At 39.2% G+C, this 18,677-nt stretch overlaps 1 protein-coding gene and 1 long non-coding RNA gene across 3 annotated transcripts in view; both read right to left on the bottom strand.

Moving 5' to 3' along the window:
- The window catches only part of LOC139965405 (uncharacterized), a 72,982-nt gene that overhangs the window by 44,002 nt on the left and 10,303 nt on the right, over nt 1-18,677 (bottom strand). The window lies entirely within an intron of this gene.
- LOC139965348 (uncharacterized) lies at nt 423-14,718 on the bottom strand. Of its 2 annotated transcripts, none has more exons than XM_071967643.1 (12): nt 14,587-14,718; nt 13,477-13,637; nt 13,030-13,189; nt 12,538-12,829; nt 11,178-12,016; nt 10,468-10,602; nt 6,835-6,987; nt 5,556-5,668; nt 4,059-4,272; nt 3,057-3,332; nt 1,464-1,642; nt 423-763 (listed from the first exon to the last, which is right to left on the bottom strand). In XM_071967643.1, exons 2-12 carry the CDS (start codon nt 13,615-13,617, stop codon nt 569-571), a joined length of 2,697 nt encoding a protein of 898 aa, XP_071823744.1. In that variant the 5' UTR covers nt 13,618-13,637; nt 14,587-14,718; the 3' UTR covers nt 423-568. The 2 variants fall into 2 exon arrangements, with proteins under 2 accessions (XP_071823744.1, XP_071823736.1); XM_071967635.1 differs by having other exon boundaries at nt 427-763; nt 11,178-12,019; nt 14,587-14,717.

Here is an 18,677-nt window from a genome sequence, read left to right as displayed (position 1 = left end):
TTATGATGTCATCATCCATCCATCATTGACCTGGATAACCCGATGATGACATCATTCTGAGATCTTAATGATGTCATCATCCGTCCATCACTGACCTGGATAACCCGATGATGTCATCATTCTTAGATCTTTATGATGTCATCATCCATCCATCTTTAACCTGGATAACCGATGATGTCATCATTCTTAGATCTTTATGATGTCATCATCCATCCATCTTTAACCTGGATAACCGATGATGACATCATTATTAGATCTTAATGATGTCATCATCCGTCCATCATTGACCTGGATAACCTGATGATGACATCATTATTAGATCTTAATGATGTCATTATCAAAGTCTTGTTCCAGCTTTTCTCTAGATTTGTTGCATCAGCCTGTTAGACCATCATTTCATAGACCACTGTCTGCTCTGTGTTACTCTGGCAAGATTGTGACTGTTTCTTTTTCTGATATTGGTGTCACATGTGGCGAGCATGTCAAAATTTAATGGGTTTTCTACTAAGGAAGTTACACGGTGATGTACCAAGCACCTCACCACACAAGATCCACACCTTCAATAATGTCAACCCTGTGTGACTCTAGCGAGAGTGTTGTATCTTTTACTGCAGCTGTTCTCGTGTCTTTGTAAGTGGGTCGTAGTCTGGTAGGTCTTCTTGCAGTAACTGCAACTGTAGTTCCTCTCTTTGGTGTGGGTCACCATGTGGTTCTTCAAATGCTGACTCCGAAGAAACGAACGCGAGCAGACACTACAGGTGTGCTGTAACGAAAGACAATGAAAGATGATGTGATGAGGGCTGCGTGTGAGCTGAAGCTCACATAGGGATAATAATGCGATGATAATCTACAATAATAATACGATGATAATACAGTGATAATCTACGATAATAATACGATGATGATCTACGATAATAATACGGTGATAATTTACGATAATAATCTGATGATAATCATATTTGATAATAATATGATGATAATCTACGATCATATTGGATAATAATACATTGATAATCTACGATGATAATACGATGATAATCTACGATCATATACGATGATAATCTGCGATCATATACGATAATAATACGATAATCTACGATCATATACGATGATAATCTACAATCATATACAATAATAATAAGATGATAATCTACAATCATGTAGGATAATAATACAATGATAATCTACGATCATATACATGTAATAGAATGATAATCTACGATAATAATACGATGATTATCTACGATCATAATACGATGACAATCTACAATCATAATACGATGACAATCTACGATGGGGTCGGTTGTAAGTCCACGGGTGTTCTAGACAATCAAAAACTAGGTCACAATTGTGGAGATGAGTGGGGTCATGATCAGGCAGGCAGTGTGTGGTGTGCTTAAAGATGTTCATATTTCATGACGTAAATGTTCTCACGATATTAATTCTTTTTTCCACCAAATTACCTTTTTCTCCTGAGAATGAAACATCAAATGTTGCCAAAGGTCTGCCTTCCTTCCATATGTCTTCCCACAATACTGACACTTCAGCTTCTTCTCCCCTGTATGTGTCACCGTGTGCGTGACCAAGTGCGCCTTCTGCCTGAACAGCATGCCGCACACACCGCATTCAAACTTCTTCTCGCCTGCAGAAGTACATGAGAGTTGATTAGGTCATCCGACCCTTTTTTTGTAAATCTTCATATTTCTGTAAGACAACTTTTCTCTATTCAATATTTTGACAGGCCCGTGATTGATTCCAGGTCCCAGGGTTGAAGTCCCCTTTCCCCTTCACCCCCCCCACCCCCATCCCCACGCCACCTGGCTTAGGTAACTGGTGAGCATCATAAAATAACTGCCTTGTGGCTGATATTACGTTGGCCTAACTTGATCTAACTGACTTAGCTCTCTCTAATTAACTAGAACTCAGTGAAAGGTTGGAAGTAGTCCAACTTTTGGTTTGGATCGCTTATAATCCAAGGAAAACAATAAATAGAAACAAAACGAAGCATGAATGCTAGTAATGCATCTACTAACAGCTATTCTAGTTTTTTCAAGATATATATTATCTTTAAAGAACATTTTTTGGGGTTAGGTTATTAAAATTGCAAAAACAATGGCTTGCCATCAGTATTTAGCATTATCATTTTGTAATCATATTCGGGGTATTCCAGAGATGTAGCAACTTTTACCTTCATATAAACAACAGAGCACCATTGGATCACATTTAACAACAAATCTTTTCCTCGAAAAATGTGTAAAACATTGTAAACACATCATTTGAAGCTATAAAACTTGTATGTCTTCCCATTGAGTCTTGTTCCATCTGAGGAACTGATCTAGTGTGTTAGACTGAGTAGACCAGCCACTTTAAAGTCTCAATGTGTGTTTACCAAAATTTAAATTTCAACCTTTCCAGCTTACTGCCCTAAAAGCTCAGTGAAAATGACACTGTTATATGCAATGTGAATTATTTTTTTATTGAGTTATCTCTCGTTAAACATTTTGAGCTGAATAAAATTCAAATATCTCTGTTTTGTTTACGACCGTTAGGCCTATAGGACTATTTTCAATTTCTTGGCTAGCCTGTGTTAGAATTTTTCTCTTGAATAGTATCTTTCTTTTGGTCTTACTGATGTAGCTTGCAAAATTGTGTCATTTCTTTCCATTGCAACGAATAAACAGGTGTTTTCGGACTTTAACTCCGTGGAATTGGGTAAAAAAAGTGGACGATACGAGTACTATAGGTAACATATGTGTAATGAACATACTGATATGGGCGGTCGCAGTGATTTTATGGTAAATCGTTCGCAACGTAAGGGCAACAGAAAATAAATTTCTTTCTTTCGATTTCGACAGCTTTTTTCAATTAAACCCAGCTGGTCAGAGTGCATTTAGAATAAGAAACATTGAATCTGCTACAGATTTTTTTTTCCGAAATTCATCAGCAAACACATATCGAGACTTTAATTGACATCCCACGAGGTGTATAAAGGGTCATTCCTCAACCTTAAATGTCAAAATAAATGTTGCACCCTCAATCATCCCTTTAAGACTCACCGGAATGAATTCGAGCATGTCGTCTCAGGTTACTGTTGTCGGTGAACGACTTCTGGCAAACTTTGCATGGGAAGGGTTTATCTCCGGAGTGCTTAAACGAATGGACTTTCAGCTTCGTCGATGTCTTGAAGGCCTTGCTGCAAATTTTGCAGATGAAGTTCCTCTCCGACGGGCTCGGATGTCGGTACTGTATGTGGCCGTCCAACTCTTGGCGATAGCTGAACTGACGGCCGCAGAGATTGCACTTGAAGCTGTCCTCGGGGATCCGAGTGGCCCCTGCAAAGATGGATCGATAAAATGTTTCATTTGACTTAGCCACACCTCGACTCACGACAAAAGACATTTAAATTTAATATATATATAAAAAAACGAAATACAATATCATGAATTAAAAAAATGATTGGAAGACTATATTGTCTTGTATATAAAAAAATATATATAAAAAAACATATATAAAAAAATGAAATACAATATCATGAATTAAAAAAAAAAGATTGGAAGACTATATATTGGAAGATTATATTTGCTAAAATTGCTTTTCTGGTATAAACAACACAAGTCAGGCACCACTTGTTTTCTGTATTCAATTAATCTTCAACATTTTGACAGATTTTTACTTTTGGTGCATTTCTGCAATAGGGAACCCAACCCTCTCAAAATTTTGGTTTACTCCTTCCTCTCAATGTTCTGTCAATTACACTGTACATTATGTGAATTCCCTGATACACCTTATGAAAAACACATTGATACTTGCTGTTAATTTTTTTTCTCCATTAAAATTAGTTGTTACAACAGGAAAGAAAAATGAAGTGGGGACAGCTAATCTTTCTTTTCTCCTGATGTCAATTTTGAGGAATTTTATTGATTATTTCAGTTATTTCTAAGTTAGATTTAACGATTGCAACAACTCAAGATATGAAACCGTGTTTTTCTCTTTTCTTCCATTTTCAAGTTCAATCGCCATGGGCTCCCAAATTTAACATTTAAAGCCATTTTCCTTACCACACATCTTCGCATAGTCCTTGTTGTACCAGAGGAGGAGTTCTTCTCCGACCTGGATGTCCCGTTTGGAAGTGAAATAGATATTTCCGTTGATCTGATGAGCGGCTAGATTCTGCTCTTCCAGCTTGCGCGCTCGCTTCACATACATCATCCAGTTGGATACATCTTCGTCTTTCACGCAGAGGTAATGCTTGACTTTGCTGTTTTGGAATATCTGTAAGGATAAAGTTGAATAAAAAATAGATCATGAACAAAAATGAATATATGAAAATGAAAAAAAAATAATGAAAATGAAAAAAAAAATGAAAAATGAATGAAAGAATGAAAAAAATGAAAATAATGAAATATAATGAGTAAAAAATGAATAAAAAAATTTAATCGATGTCTGATGAGAGGCAAGCACAAAACCGAGGGCTCACCGAAGCGAATGGTCGATTCAACGATGCTTTTATTTTAACGTACAGAGGGAGGAAGAGAGCTCTTGAATCTCTCCTACAGAGAACATATTTGCTGGAAAGTTTCCACCCTTGTCGTCACATGTTCACCCTCTACCAATCAGATTAACCGATCATGTGAGAGATTTTTAACAGCTGGTTTAAGGAAATCAGTCAAAGTTCAACATTAGATGTATAATTTGCATAATTCATTTGCATAAGTTCTAGTTCATCAACTTTAAGAGATTGCTATGCATCAATCACCAATTTGTGGATTACAATCAACTCAATTTATTTGGGGCTTTTTGAAAACTTTGTTACAAAGATTGAATGCTATGATATAATTATACCAAACATTTCTTGTTTCATTCTCCAAGTGGGGGCCTCCTTTGCCGGCATATTGTCTTCAGTTATCTCTTTGTCTTTTTTGGTTGTACATCCTTGTTCTCCAGGACTTCTATTCCACAATATTTTTTTTTTAAACTTTTTATTTTCTTGAAACTTTCTTAGTAGTCTCTGCAATCAACTATCTATCTATTGTATTGTTCTAATCTGCCTTATCAATATTCATATTAATCTTATTATCCATAAATAGGCCTATCAATGCCCTCGCTCTTTATCCTTGTGATCCCTGGTATTATTCCACTATTCTTCGGAAACTGATTGTATAATTCAACCATTGCACTACATAATAAATACGACAAGGACATAAAGAAGTCTGTGGGTTATCATTTCCCTGCAGCTTTCTGGGTCGTATCGGATGAGATCGGGCTGTGATTCCCTGGTTCCCCCGGTATACAAGGTACCGTGGCATTTGACTGGCCCTCTTAGCATAGAAATGGCTATTAAAGGGATCGTCTTCAACTAAGGGGCTAGAGAGGTCAGTTGGAAGAGCACAGGACTACTACTCCTGAGGGCACTCTTGTAGCCAAAAATGGCTTAAATTTTTGCTCATTTCAAATTCCCTTTTATCATATCCCCCATCAACTTTCCATCATTTATGTCAACAAGGAGAGACGGCGAATGAAATCGACGGATGCGACAAAAGTCGATAATCACTGACCTTCCAGAGCAGAGGAGAGAGACTGTCTACTTCGGGTGGAAGCTTCTTCAGGCAAGTTCCCTCCAGGGGGCCGAACCTACACCCAACCTTCAAAATCTCTTTAGCCCAGACACCTGTAGTAGGGATGGATAGTAAAAGGTACAAAAGCCATTACAGATTAATGAAAAACTTTTTCCCAAAATTATATCAAAAAATGCATATATACTAGACAAAATGATGGTGGACATTTTTTTTGGCCAATCTGTCAAAAAAGAAGTCTTGTGTTACACATTTTTTAACCATTTTTGACTCGAGGCATCAGCCTGAAGACCTGCATGTCGACTAAAGATGAACATCCCAGGCTGCTTTTACTCTTTGTGACATTTATGGTTATCATCTTTATATGGTTTTGAGACTTTCAGTGACCTAAGTTAACATGGAATGACCTTTTGACCTCCACCAATTTCAAATAGGGTCCTTATACTGGGCAAGTATGTAGATCATCCAAGCTTTTACTCTTTGTGACATTAGTGGTTTAATATCATCTTGACATGGTTTGAGACTTTCAGTGACCTAAGCTGACATTGAATGACCTTTCACATACACACATCTACACACAGCATCAGTATTGCATAGGCCCTTTCTTGGGTTTCCTTCGGCAAGGACTTAAACATTTGGTTACCGACTTACTCGTTTGTTTTTTGTTTTTACTTCCTTATACTTTATATTCAGTATAAATGTTTGACACCTTTTTCTCATGTAACTGCAAAACAACATCTGGATTTCCGGCCCCCCACCCAAAAAAACAAAAAAAAACAAAAACAGAAAGCAAAACAAGACGAAACACAGAAAAAAATGGGTAAGTAAGTGAGTGACACTTCAACAATAGTTTGAAATTGACAAACATCAATGTGATTACAACATTTTGGCTTTCAAAGTTTTCGTTGATTCTTACGAGTTTTCAGTCTTGTTTCATACTCAGATAGTGTTACCTTATTATTATCACCATGTAAACAAATTAAGCTGAAACGATCAACATGCCAACATCTGAAATCTAGAAGGTTGCAATAAATAGCAATGATGTATGTCTTTCTTAATATCTTTGCAGTTCCATCATTTTTGAATTTCATTTTATGAAGAAAAAACTGACCAGTTTAACAAAACAGGGCAACCCCCCCCCCCCCACCACCACCTTACTTTCCTGAAATAAAGAAAACATTAATAAACAAAACTGTTGTAAGTGGGATGTACTTACTGGATTCAGAAATGATAAGAAAAATCGGAAAAAAAATACATTTACCAAAGAATTTCTTTGAGACCTTGGACTTCTTCAGATACAGGCAAGATGGAAGAGTAATCTGGGCCCTCTTCTGGATCGGGTTATCTGTGATGATCCTTGGTGGACCGTGCTGTGGGCAAGCTTGAGGCATAGATTCATCACACTGCACACAATCTGCAGAGAGGAAAAATTCACATGTGACGTCCAAAGTTTGTCAAACTTCTGTAATGGATGACTGAAGGTACAGTGCCTCAGATGGAACGTCACCTCAGACTCTGGAATGTTTTTGTACAGGAAAACTGATGATGGTAGTGGTGGTGATGATGATTATTATGATGACGATGATGATGATGGTGATGAACTGATGATGATGATGATGATGATGATGATGATGATGATGATGATGATGATGATGATGATGATGATGATGATGATGATGATGATGGTGATGGTGATGATGATGATGAAGATGATGGTGGTGGTGGTGGTGGTGGTGGTGGTGGTGGTGGTGGTGGTGGTGATGATGATGATGGTGATGATGATGATGATGATGATGATGATGATGATGATGATGATGATGATGATGATGATGATGATGATGATGATGATGATGATGATGGTGGTGGTGGTGGTGGTGGTGGTGATGATGATGATGATGATGATGATGATGATGATGATGATGATGATGATGATGATGATGATGATGATGATGATGATGATGATGATGATGATGATGATGATGATGGTGATGGTGATGATGATGATGAAGATGATGGTGGTGGTGGTGGTGGTGGTGGTGGTGGTGGTGATGATGATGGTGATGATGATGATGATGATGATGATGATGATGATGATGATGATGATGATGATGATGATGATGATGATGATGATGATGATGATGATGATGATGATGATGATGATGATGATGATGATGATGATGATGATGATGATGATGATGATGATGATGATGATGATGATGATGATGATGGTGATGATGATGATGATAGTGATGATGATGGTAGTGATGATGATGATGATGATGATGATGATTGTTGATTGTTGTTTCCTAAGTGCAGACCTTAAAAGTTTCTGTTAATCCAGCGTTTTGTGAAATCTAATAACTTAACGTAAAACATTTTCTGTGAAATAAACCACATTGTAATAATACATTGTAAACATGCTGTTTGAGACCATAAAAGTCTTATGTTTTCTGCACTAGCTTTTTGTTGCACCTGACAAACTGACCTAATGGGTCTGTTATTAGACTATGTACTTCAGTCCATTTACTTAGTGAACCCCAGTTTTTCATAGGGTCATTTCTCAAACATTCAAAGCTTAATGGAAATACAGTTTAGACTGATAGCATTACATCAGAATTTAGTTTGTGCCATCCTTCTACTAATCCAAATTTCTATCAAAGCGACAAAGAAAAATAAAAAAATAAGAAAAGGTTACTGTTTGCCTCCAAGTTCATTTTGGGTATAAAATCACAAACTTGAACTTGTCAAGAAAATTAGCAAAGTTAAACTTTCACACAAAAATATGGAAACCAAAGTTTTCTTCCTGTTACAATGTCCTCCAATTAGGCATTATTCTCTCTGCAATATTGTCATTAAAATGTTTTTCTTTTCCACGAAATATGGAAATCAAAGGTTTCTTCCTGTTGCAATGTCCTCCAATTAGGCATTGTTATCTCTGCATTATTGTCCTTCGAAAGTTAATCTTTCCCACAGAAATTTGGAGATCAAAGGTTTCTTCCTGTTACCATAGGCGTAGGAGCCTTATTTGATTTGCGGGGGCTGTAACAACTTGCCCGAAAAGTATAACCAAAATTTTTTGCACGCTCTACGCGCGCACTCAGCATGTTTATTTGCATATCTTATTAGGCATTCATCAGTTATTACATCGCATGCCAATAACATACAATCATTTTCCGTGTTATTACTCTTCCATATTGGTTAGAATTATTTGGCAAGTTCTTACAATAATAATGACCATAATAGTATCAGTTTAACCATAGAAAAACACATTGCAAATTATATTACTTTCAGTAGGTGCCCAAAAAATTCTCAGTATATTGCCCAAATTTTTACAATAAATTAGCCCCCCAGCCTCCTACGCCTATGCCTTGTACATTGTCCTTTCAAAAGTGTGTCATGTAAGCAAATACTAGACCTACTTAATTACCCTATTAAAGAAAGCATACCATCTATTTTTTGAAATTTCTTGAACTAATTGTTGTCCACTGTATCTTCTGTTGGCTGTGTGGATGTCAACAGTTGGATAGTTAAACTACTTAGTGAACCCCAGTTTTTCATAGGGTCATTTCTCAAACATTCAAAGCTTAATGGAACTACAGTTTAGACTGATAGCATTGCATCAAAATTTAGTTTGTGCCAATCCTTCTACTCATCCAAGTTTCTATCAAAGCGACAAAGAAAAATAAAAAAATAAGAAAAGGTTACTGTTTGCTTCCCAAGTTCATTTCGGGTATAAAATCACAAACTTGAGCTAGCAATGCCAGAAAAATAGCAAAGTTAAACTTTCACACACCAACATGGAAACCAAAGTTTTCTTCCTGTTACAATGTCCTCCAATTTAGGCATTATTCTCTCTGCAATATTGTCATTAAACTGTTATTCTTTTCCACGAAATATGGAAATCAAAGGGTTTCTTCCTGTTACAATGTCCTCCAATTAGGCATTGTTATCTCTGCATTATTGTCCTTCACAAGTTCAACCTTCCCACAGAAATTTGGAAAACAAAGGTTTCTTCCTGTTACAATGTCCTCCAATTAGGCATTGTTATCAACCTTCCCACAGAAATTTGGAAATCAAAGGTTTCTTCCTGTTAAACAATGTCCTTTCAAAAGTGTGTCACGTAAGCAAATACTAAACCTTCTTAATTACCCTATTAAAGAAAGCATACCAGCTATTTTTTGAAATTTCTTGAATTGTTGTCCAGTGCATCTTCTGTTGGCTGTGTGGATATCAACAGTTGGATACATAATTACAATGGTATTCCAGGTGGTTAACCTAATGCAAAAAGGTCTTCCAAATAGACAAACCTAATTCAAAATTCACCCAATCCATAGTCTTTAATCCATCTGGTATGGTTTTCCAAATGGTTAACCAAATCCAAAAATGTAAGAATAACTGTTCGTTGGATAGCCGGTTGGCACAGAGCTTAGGCTGCGAGCAATTTGTCTCTGCTAACAGATGCATATCTTGCATCAGTGGCGGAGCTAGGGGTATTGGTGGGCGGGGGGGCGAGAATGGTCTGTAGGGGCGCTTCCGACACTATCTAAGAGGAGCGCTACCACAGGTTGCTGGAAATGACCCTTTCCGGGCCTTGCTTATTTGCAGATACACGAAGAATAAATAGGTGTCATAGCCATTTTGTCAGAAAATTACACCAACAAAATGTGACACATGTCAATAGGTATTTGAGAGCGCCATAAAAAAGTCAATAATCGCGATTAAGTAAAAAGTGGTAAAAAGCTGAAAAGGGCGTCAGCAGTCCATTTGAGTCCGTCAGGGGGGGGGCATCCGCCCCCCTCTGACTGTATGGACGCTCCGCCACTGTCTTGCATGTTTAACGACATAATAAAAAATCACCGATAACACGATCATAACACGATCAAACATATCTTACAATATTCTTGATTGGTGGCGTCCTGAGTTTCGACCTGGTACTCGGAGATCCTGGCTTCGTTATTCCTGATTTCGGAAAGGTGCATTGCCAGGCTTTGGAGATCGACATCGTTCGGTGCGTTGCCTGCACTCCTAGCTAAAGAATCGACCAAGAGAAATGTCCAGATTAGAATGAGATGAGTAAACCACAAAACAATCATAATAATAATAAATTACATTTATATAGCGCTTAATACAACGTTTCAAAGCGCTTTATAAAGTAGGAAAGAGACAAAGGAAACCAAGGGGGGGGAAAAAAAAATAGGAATCAAACAGAAATGTATTAAGTTGTCTCTTGAAAATACAAACGGAGGAAGCGCTTCACAAAGTAGGTAAAAGACAAAGGAAACCAAGACAAAAATGAAAACTAGGAATCAAACAGAAATGTTTTAAGTTGTCTCTTGAAAATACAAAGGGAGGGAGAGTCCCGACCAATTCATTAGCAACCAATTCATGAGCAACACTTATGTAAGGATACATATATATATTTTTTGACAAACTGAATTAGTTATCTACTAAACTTTAAAAGCCTGCGTAAGTGTTAAAGGTTGACTATATAGGCTTGATATGTCACAGATCAACAAAAACTTTTGAGGACACTGCATGTCAACCTATGGCCTTTAGGTAGTGCTGATTACAAATTAAATACAAGATGGAATATATGAGACTGACCGACAGAAGGAATCATATTGGAGAGCTGCAAACCATTTTGAACCAAGGACGAGGCGAGGACATTCATGTGGCAGTTCAACCCGGACGAGAGACTCCCAGAGTTCAGAGCGTTGCTGTTGACGCCCGACGCAGGAAGACAGAGGCTGTGAATGGAGCTGGTAATGATAGAGGGCGCTATTGTAGACAGCTCTGGGTCTGTCTCCATCGCGGAGGTTCCCTGGACAGGGAGGTCGAGGCCGAGCACCTGGGGGTGTTTCAGGGACTTGTAACTCTGAAGGGCTCGGGAGTTATTTCGACTCTCCGTGAGGTCGGGATGCTGCATCTCCTGGTGGTCGTGGAAACCACCGATCTCCTGAGATGTATGTGGCGGCAAGTTCAGGTCGGAGTTCACCTCCTGAGTTTGACTACAGCTTGGAGTGGAGTCTGTCAGGAGGTTCAGATCCAGGGCATTACTATTCAGTTGCCCCCCGGGGGAGGCCATGGTCCTCAGCAGGTACGGCAAGAGGACCGACTGGGAATGAGGCGAGAGCAACGACTGAAGATGACTGGACTGCTGGTGGACCAGGTTGCCGCCCTCTTGATTTCCCGGCGAGAACAGGGCCAGCTGGCTGAGGAGGTTTTGAGTCGACTGGCTGGTCAGAGTGTTCAAGAGTTGCGATTGGCTGTTCGATGGCACCTGGATGTCCAACTGGGTGTGTGGGTTGGAGGACGCCATCCTATGCCGTTGATCGTCGCACTGGACCTGGCCACGGATGGAGTTTTGGTCGGGTCCTTGCTCCTCCACTTCTGTTATGTTTAGGCCGACGTTGGACGGAAAGCTAGAGACATCTATATCGGTACTACTGCGAGAGAGGAGGTAGGAAAGAATTATTTGACTTCTCAATGGAGTAAACTGGTGAAAAACTATCAAAGGGCATTTCATCAATTCTGTATAAACATATCTTGTAATTTGATTACACAAGAACAAGAGATATTTTTGGTTACAATCACTTGAGTACTCCATTAATTAGCAAGTTAACCATCCTTTAAGTCCAATAATGCCATATCTCACATGTACAGTAGTTTCATCAATGTAACATGTTTTTATGGTATGGCCTAGGCCTGGAACTTAAATAGATTTCTGTTTATGTCACTTCAAATTCGTCCTCGATGTCCATAACTACATTATGTTTACATTATGTAAACATTTCAAAAATTAGACTTACATCATCACTACTGGAAAAGATGTTTGGAGGACTAAAGAGCAGATCTGATTTTATGGGCCCTATCTATCTTTTACCCATTTTTTGACCATACCATCAAAGAATGCTTTCCCCGGATAATGCAGCCATTGAAGACAGCAGCCAAACAGATTTCATACCCAACAATCCCCGAAGCTGAATGGGACACAGATGGACCGCAGTATTGGCCGTTTCTCTCGGACGAACCGTACGCGACATCTGATGTCAGTTCGGGGGTCGAAGCACCCAGGGTAGTCGCACTCTCTTCAGGAAGTTCAGGGGGTGTAGCATTTGTCCCAGAATGGTGGGCGGATGGTGCCAAAGTAGCGGGCAAGATTGGCTGAAAATGTGGAGTCTGATTGCTGCCTTGTTGCAAGTAAGAGTTTGATGCACTGTTTGAAGGGTACTGGCTAGGAATGATGTACACTGTTCCTAGAGGGTTAAAAGGACAAAGTATTATTCAATTTGAATCAAGCAGGTTGACAAACGGTAGGTCTGTGCAGCAGATGTAGTATTGCTTCATAATTTCACACTCGCTAACCCGCCTCCCACCAAAAAAAAAGGCATCTCACCAAATGAAACACCAGTCATCATGAAAGGGGGTACTTTTACCAGAAAAAAACTAAAGCTACCTTTGTTCAATTGTTGCATTAGTTTGTCCGAGTTGTTGAAATGCTTTGATGACCGGTGGCTCTCGCTGACGGTTTGACCATCCTCTGTCGAAGAAGACTGTACGTAGGACGTACCAAAGTACAGTTGCGACATTCCATCGTCCTTGCCAGAATTCAATGTCTAAAATATGAAATTTGGAATGATATAATTAGTATGCCGTTCAGAAATCTAGATGTGTAACCATGACATTACAATAGCAAAGTAATGTACCAGAAAATAAAATATTTTCAAAATTCTTCAAACTTATTATCTTTTACTTTTTATCTGACCTAATACCGACACAACACCCGAGGCTTAGACTCTAAACACTGGGTAAAGGCTTGGCCAGTTATCTTTGTGGTGGCTTTAAACCTAGCCTAAGTACCCTAGATTTATCTGCTACAAGCTTGTCTAGCTTACTACTGTACCTGACAAGTAGAATCCTCCGGATTGTCACTCTCAAATGGTGGATTTATATCGGCCGCTGCTTGGACGAGGGCATTCACATCTCGACTGAGCTGATCGACATTTATAGCTGCAAGGCCATCTCCCAGATCCTCTTCAGCCATAGCATCTTTTGCTATGGCTCCTAATGAAAATATATAATCTGATAATATTCCCAAATATTTATACGGTTTATGCGATAATTAAAGCATCTTTTGAAGTCAGAGGTATACCCAAGAAAACCTACTGGTTTATCTGGCCAGTTCAGTCCAACTGTGTTTGACATCCAAGTAACCTGGCATGTACAAAAGGAATTGTTTTGAATGAAGTTATAACTTTTATGACTTAATTTTTCATGTGCAAATATATTGAATACGATTTTGTTGTTGCCCTTATCATTGTGAATGAAAATAGCTCTTGTCCAAACTTAGACATGTAGTATAACTTTACAAGTAACCCTTACATATAGTAGCATGGTGACTTCGAAGTTCGGACACTTAAGACTTAAAACACCCCAAAACTAAATCTTCTGGTATAAATCACCTGAAAATATCCTTGATATGGTGGCAGAATTTTGTTATAGTACGATACACGGCCAAAGTTCGGACACGCAACCCACAGTGCGGCGTTGGTGATAAAATTGGTGGCGCAGTTGCTCTTTTAGTAATTATAACAGACTTCATAGATCTTCGTCATTTTATTGACAAATATGTAAGTAATTTCTTGCACATGGGTCATTTTTGAGAGAAAATAACTGTAGCTTCGTACTTTTTGGTGAAATTTGGCTCTTCCTGTCGGTTTTCATGGTGAAATCGTGTATTTCTTAGGGTGTCCGAACTTCGCAGTATGCCGAACTTCGCAATACTGACTATACTTAGTTGCAGTTCGACGTGGGCCTTGCTAGCCTAGGACAGGCAATTGAGTTTGAATTTGGCATATTGGACAAGTTAGTGCGAGCATTGGCCCTGGCCAACCTTAGACATATTTCAGAAATTATCATATCACACATTCCACGGTAACATGCGATCACAACTCTCTCGTGGTTTCTTTGAATCTTAACCATACAGTCTAGGCCTAGATTTTATAATAGTTACCCAGTCTTCTCAAACGATGTACTTCTTTTTGGGAGATTAAATTGTGTTTAGACTAGTTCCACGAGAATTTTGTGAAAGCATAGACATAAGATACTACCACTTTGACTGTCGTGTACACTAAGATCATAACTGTTTGTAAACAAAGAGGAGCACATATAGTTTGAATTAGGTGACCAGACGTCCCCGATTTTCGGGGACAGTCCCCGATTACAGTGTGCTGTCCCCGATGAACAAGTGTCCCCGAAAATGTCCCCGATTCGTCAAAATGTTCAGGAATTTCGAAAATATCCCACATTATTAGTAAAATAACTGTAAAAACAAAATTTAGTCAAGTGTGCAGTCGCAGAACGGAACTTATAACCAGTATTTCAGTGGGCCAGTGTAAACACTGTTAAAAATATGCTAGATCGATCTAGCCTAGCACTCTTTCGACCGTATAAATGGCAACTACGGCGACACAACGACACTTATAGTCTGAGTATGAGAAAATCATAAGCTCTCAAAGAACCACGTAAAGTAGGTGGATTTCATTTAAGTAAAAGCTACATATTTGAAAATAGAATTGATTTAAAAGTGCTTCAAAGTATCACCATTTTACATCTAAGCACCTTAGGCACTTAAAAATTTCCAAAGGGGGGAGGGGGACAGCCCCTTCCCTTAAACCCCTCCCCCATATCAGTCACGCAATAAATGTCCCCGATTTCAGTCACGAAAATATGGCCACCTTAAGTTTGAATCATCTGTAATGTAAGGTGAGGTGGTGATGGTGGTGGTTTCTTAGCTTTGTGTGCAACCATCAGATTTACCATAAATTGCTATTTTAGTGAGTTACTTCCAGATCGTCTACGTCTTTGGTGACTGAGATAAGCGGTCCCCAGGCAGGTTCAGGGATATGTTGGTTATTACCTAAACTTTTATTATTTGAGAGTAGAGTAGGGAGGCGAGAGTTTCAATCACTCGAGGCCCGATCATTTACAGATATAATTACAAGTTAATAGAAATATAAGTAGTAGCCACTAATAAAAAATAGAATGTAATTTAGTAGAGATGGATTGCCACGAACACCTATTATAATTGAAAAAAGAGAAGATTATGAAATTATAATAAAGAGGAAAACGTGAAAAGTAAAGGAAAATATAGTTTTAAAGGCTAAGAACTGAATTTAATCAGGCTAGGGAATCATTTATATACACCTCAATAGATATTGTTTACCATTGGGCCCTTGGTAAGTTGGTGGGTTGAAGGCCCGGGCCGAATCCACCTGAAAAAGCTCCAGTCCAAGTTCATCTTTTCCAGATCTTATACAGGTGCGTATCCAAGATTTTCTAACCCGGGGGGCGCGAATTACCATCTAAGCGGAGCGCCACCATCGGTTGGCGCGGAGCGTACAAGAAAATTTCTGGTTTTGATACCCCCCAGATCACCGGAAATGGCACTTCTCGGGCTTGAAAATGACCAACCAGATGTACACTTTTGCCTGAGAACCAAGTATTTCCCCAAAGTTTTTTTCCATCCATAACCTTTTTGAAGATTTTCACCAGTCACTCATCATGTTCGACCTCATTGCATGTCCTATGGATCATTGCTTTTGTAGGTGATTCTACGTCACGACCCACAATATCTGACAGCCCCACTTTTCAAGGTTTTAAGCCCAATATTTCATGGGCTTAAATCACTTCAAAACATACCCATAATGTTGCACAAAATTCAATCTATGGACAACCAATATAGAAAAACTGTTGGTCAGGAAATTTTCGAAAATTCCGACACAGTTAATTTATTGGTGTAGAAATATTAAAACCTCTTATAATGGCTATTATAAAACTTGGTTGAAGGAAATGAAAAATAGCAGATATTTCCGATATCAGGTATATCGAAACCGAACACTACACACATAGGCGTAGGTCCCGTAGAAGGCGGGGGCTGCAGCCCCCCCCCCCCCCGCAACCAAATTTTTTTCGGGCACCTACTGAAAGAAAAATAAATAGCAATGAATAGCTTAAAAATGATCTCCTTGGCAATTAAAATAAAGTTGTAAGCTTGGCCGACATTACCTTTGTAAAAGAGAGTTTTGACATAAATGGATCTGTATGGTTTTTCTCCATCTACATAAGACATTTGGTTGTTTACATTAGCATCCGGCGGTATACTGTGCAACTTTCACGGACCGTAAGGTACAAGATGCCATGCAATGTAATGACCGATGATATTGGCATCGATATGTTGAACGCGCGCTTCGCGCGCTAAAAATTTCGGCTCTTTTTCGGGCAAGTCGTTACAGCCCCAAATCCAATTGGGCTCCTACGCGTTTGACTACACACATTGACAGTTTTTTGAGGCTGTTCATCGTGGAACATGCATTTCAATGCTCACTGATATGATGTTATATCTGCTCTTTGCTTTACAAATTCGAACAGGCGTGTAGCGAGTAATTGCCAAGGAAGGGCGAAGCCTGTAGGCAAACTATCTAAGCGAAGCGCCACCATAAGTTGGCGCGAAGCGAACAAGAAAAATTTTGGCCGAAAATGCCTCCCAGATCGCTGGAAATGACACTTCCCAGGCCTTGTAAGTTGCATCTAAGCATTGTCTATTTTGAAATTACTAGCGATGTCGTAAAGAAAATTTGCTCGGGGGGGGGGCGGTCGCCCCTTTCCCGAAATGCGTCATGTTCCCCGACGACTCGGTCGAGTTAGAGACCAGCCACAGTTGGTTCCATATAGCACAATTGTACTACAATTTGTTCAATTGTTTAAGGCGTCCATACAGACATACGCGTCATGATAGACCATATATAGTATTTATATAGATACATTAGTGAGAGAGGAAAAATGGAAACGTCAAAAATGGAGTTGTCGGTGTAAGGAGTAGGGTGAGGCGCACACCCCCTCCGTAATCCTTGATCTGTCACTGGCTACCCTGTGTATATAATAGGGATCAGCGCTTTAACTATGACTGTTCCTCTTTCTCTTCCCGAGGTCTTGGCTATCTTCTACTCCCTCATTTTCTCCTTTTTCTCTCGTTTTTCTTTTTCTTTTCCCTTCCTTTCTCTCCTCCTTTTCTTCCCCCCCCCCCGTTTCCCTTTTTTTCTTCTCTTTTTTTCTCTCCTCTTTTCCTTACCCGGGGGGCGCGCGCCCCCAACGCCCCCCCCCCCTGGATACGCACCTGTTATATGAGCTTTATATCAGCAGAATTGGCGGAATAGACGTATAAGAAAGTTTTAGTCAGTAGAAGTCTAGAGTTTAATACATCTTCCATTGGAAAGACAAGTTTACTCGTTTACTCGTCGGTGGTCACAACATCTCCTAAACTCAACATGGGGAGGGCTCATTGATAAAAAATAAATAAAACAGCTCCCTCTATACCTAACCTCAAGTGACGATGAAGATGAAAATACGCGATATACACAACATTTCAGTAGATGACCATATAAACTGCAAATTATCATCAAATTTCATATACAAAATATTAAAATAAACAACTAAGAGCATGGTCACAGCATTAAAAAATTCTGCCTGTCTCCCAATGCCAACTCATTGGCGGTGCTGGCATGAAAGTGAAAAATTATAATCCTTAGTTATTAAAACATTACTACCTGCTTGTTTGTTGTACTGAAGACATTCAAGATACTGGAATTGGTGACAAAGCCAATTCACACATGACCCAATTTGTCAGAACGTTTTCGATTTTTTGCGGTTTGATTCCTCATCATTAGAGACTCACATATTCCACTGCAATTCGAAGTTTTTTGCCCCCTCCCCTACCCCCAGATTTCCTCTTCGGATATTTCTGTTTAGGTATCTCAGGACGAGAGGGAGGCCCAGGGCCGTCTTAACGCATGGGCCCACTGGGCCCTGGCCCAGGGCCCCGCGATGTCAGGGGACCCGCAATCGTAGTAACCCCATGTCCTAATCTGGGAGGAAAACTTATTGAACAGGCCATTATGCCTGATTGAATTCGATACTTGACAACTTGTGACGAGAGTTGGTGAAACACTTGAGAGTTTGACATTAAATATTGGAAGATTACTCTTCTATAATGTATTTCAGCTTTTAGATATATCACGTATGTTATTTTGCTAAAGTTTTATCCTT

This window comes from Apostichopus japonicus, chromosome 1 (assembly GCF_037975245.1).
Source record: "Apostichopus japonicus isolate 1M-3 chromosome 1, ASM3797524v1, whole genome shotgun sequence".
Taxonomy (NCBI): Eukaryota; Metazoa; Echinodermata; class Holothuroidea; order Aspidochirotida; family Stichopodidae; genus Apostichopus; species Apostichopus japonicus.
Note: the sequence above shows the minus strand (reverse complement) of the source record. Positions and strands in the feature narration are given on the sequence as shown.

Bases quoted from the DNA above. Each gene is read 5' to 3' on its own strand.
- LOC139965348 (XM_071967635.1), bottom strand. From the start codon at position 13,617: ATGGCTGAAGAGGATCTGGGAGATGGCCTTGCAGCTATAAATGTCGAT. The intron at 12,020-12,537 runs GTATGAAATCTG...CCTCTCTCGCAG, and splicing joins TCAGCTTCGGGGATTGTTGG to TAGTACCGATATAGATGTCT. The intron at 1,643-3,056 runs GTGAGTCTTAAA...GTACTTCTGCAG, and splicing joins ACATGCTCGAATTCATTCCG to GCGAGAAGAAGTTTGAATGC.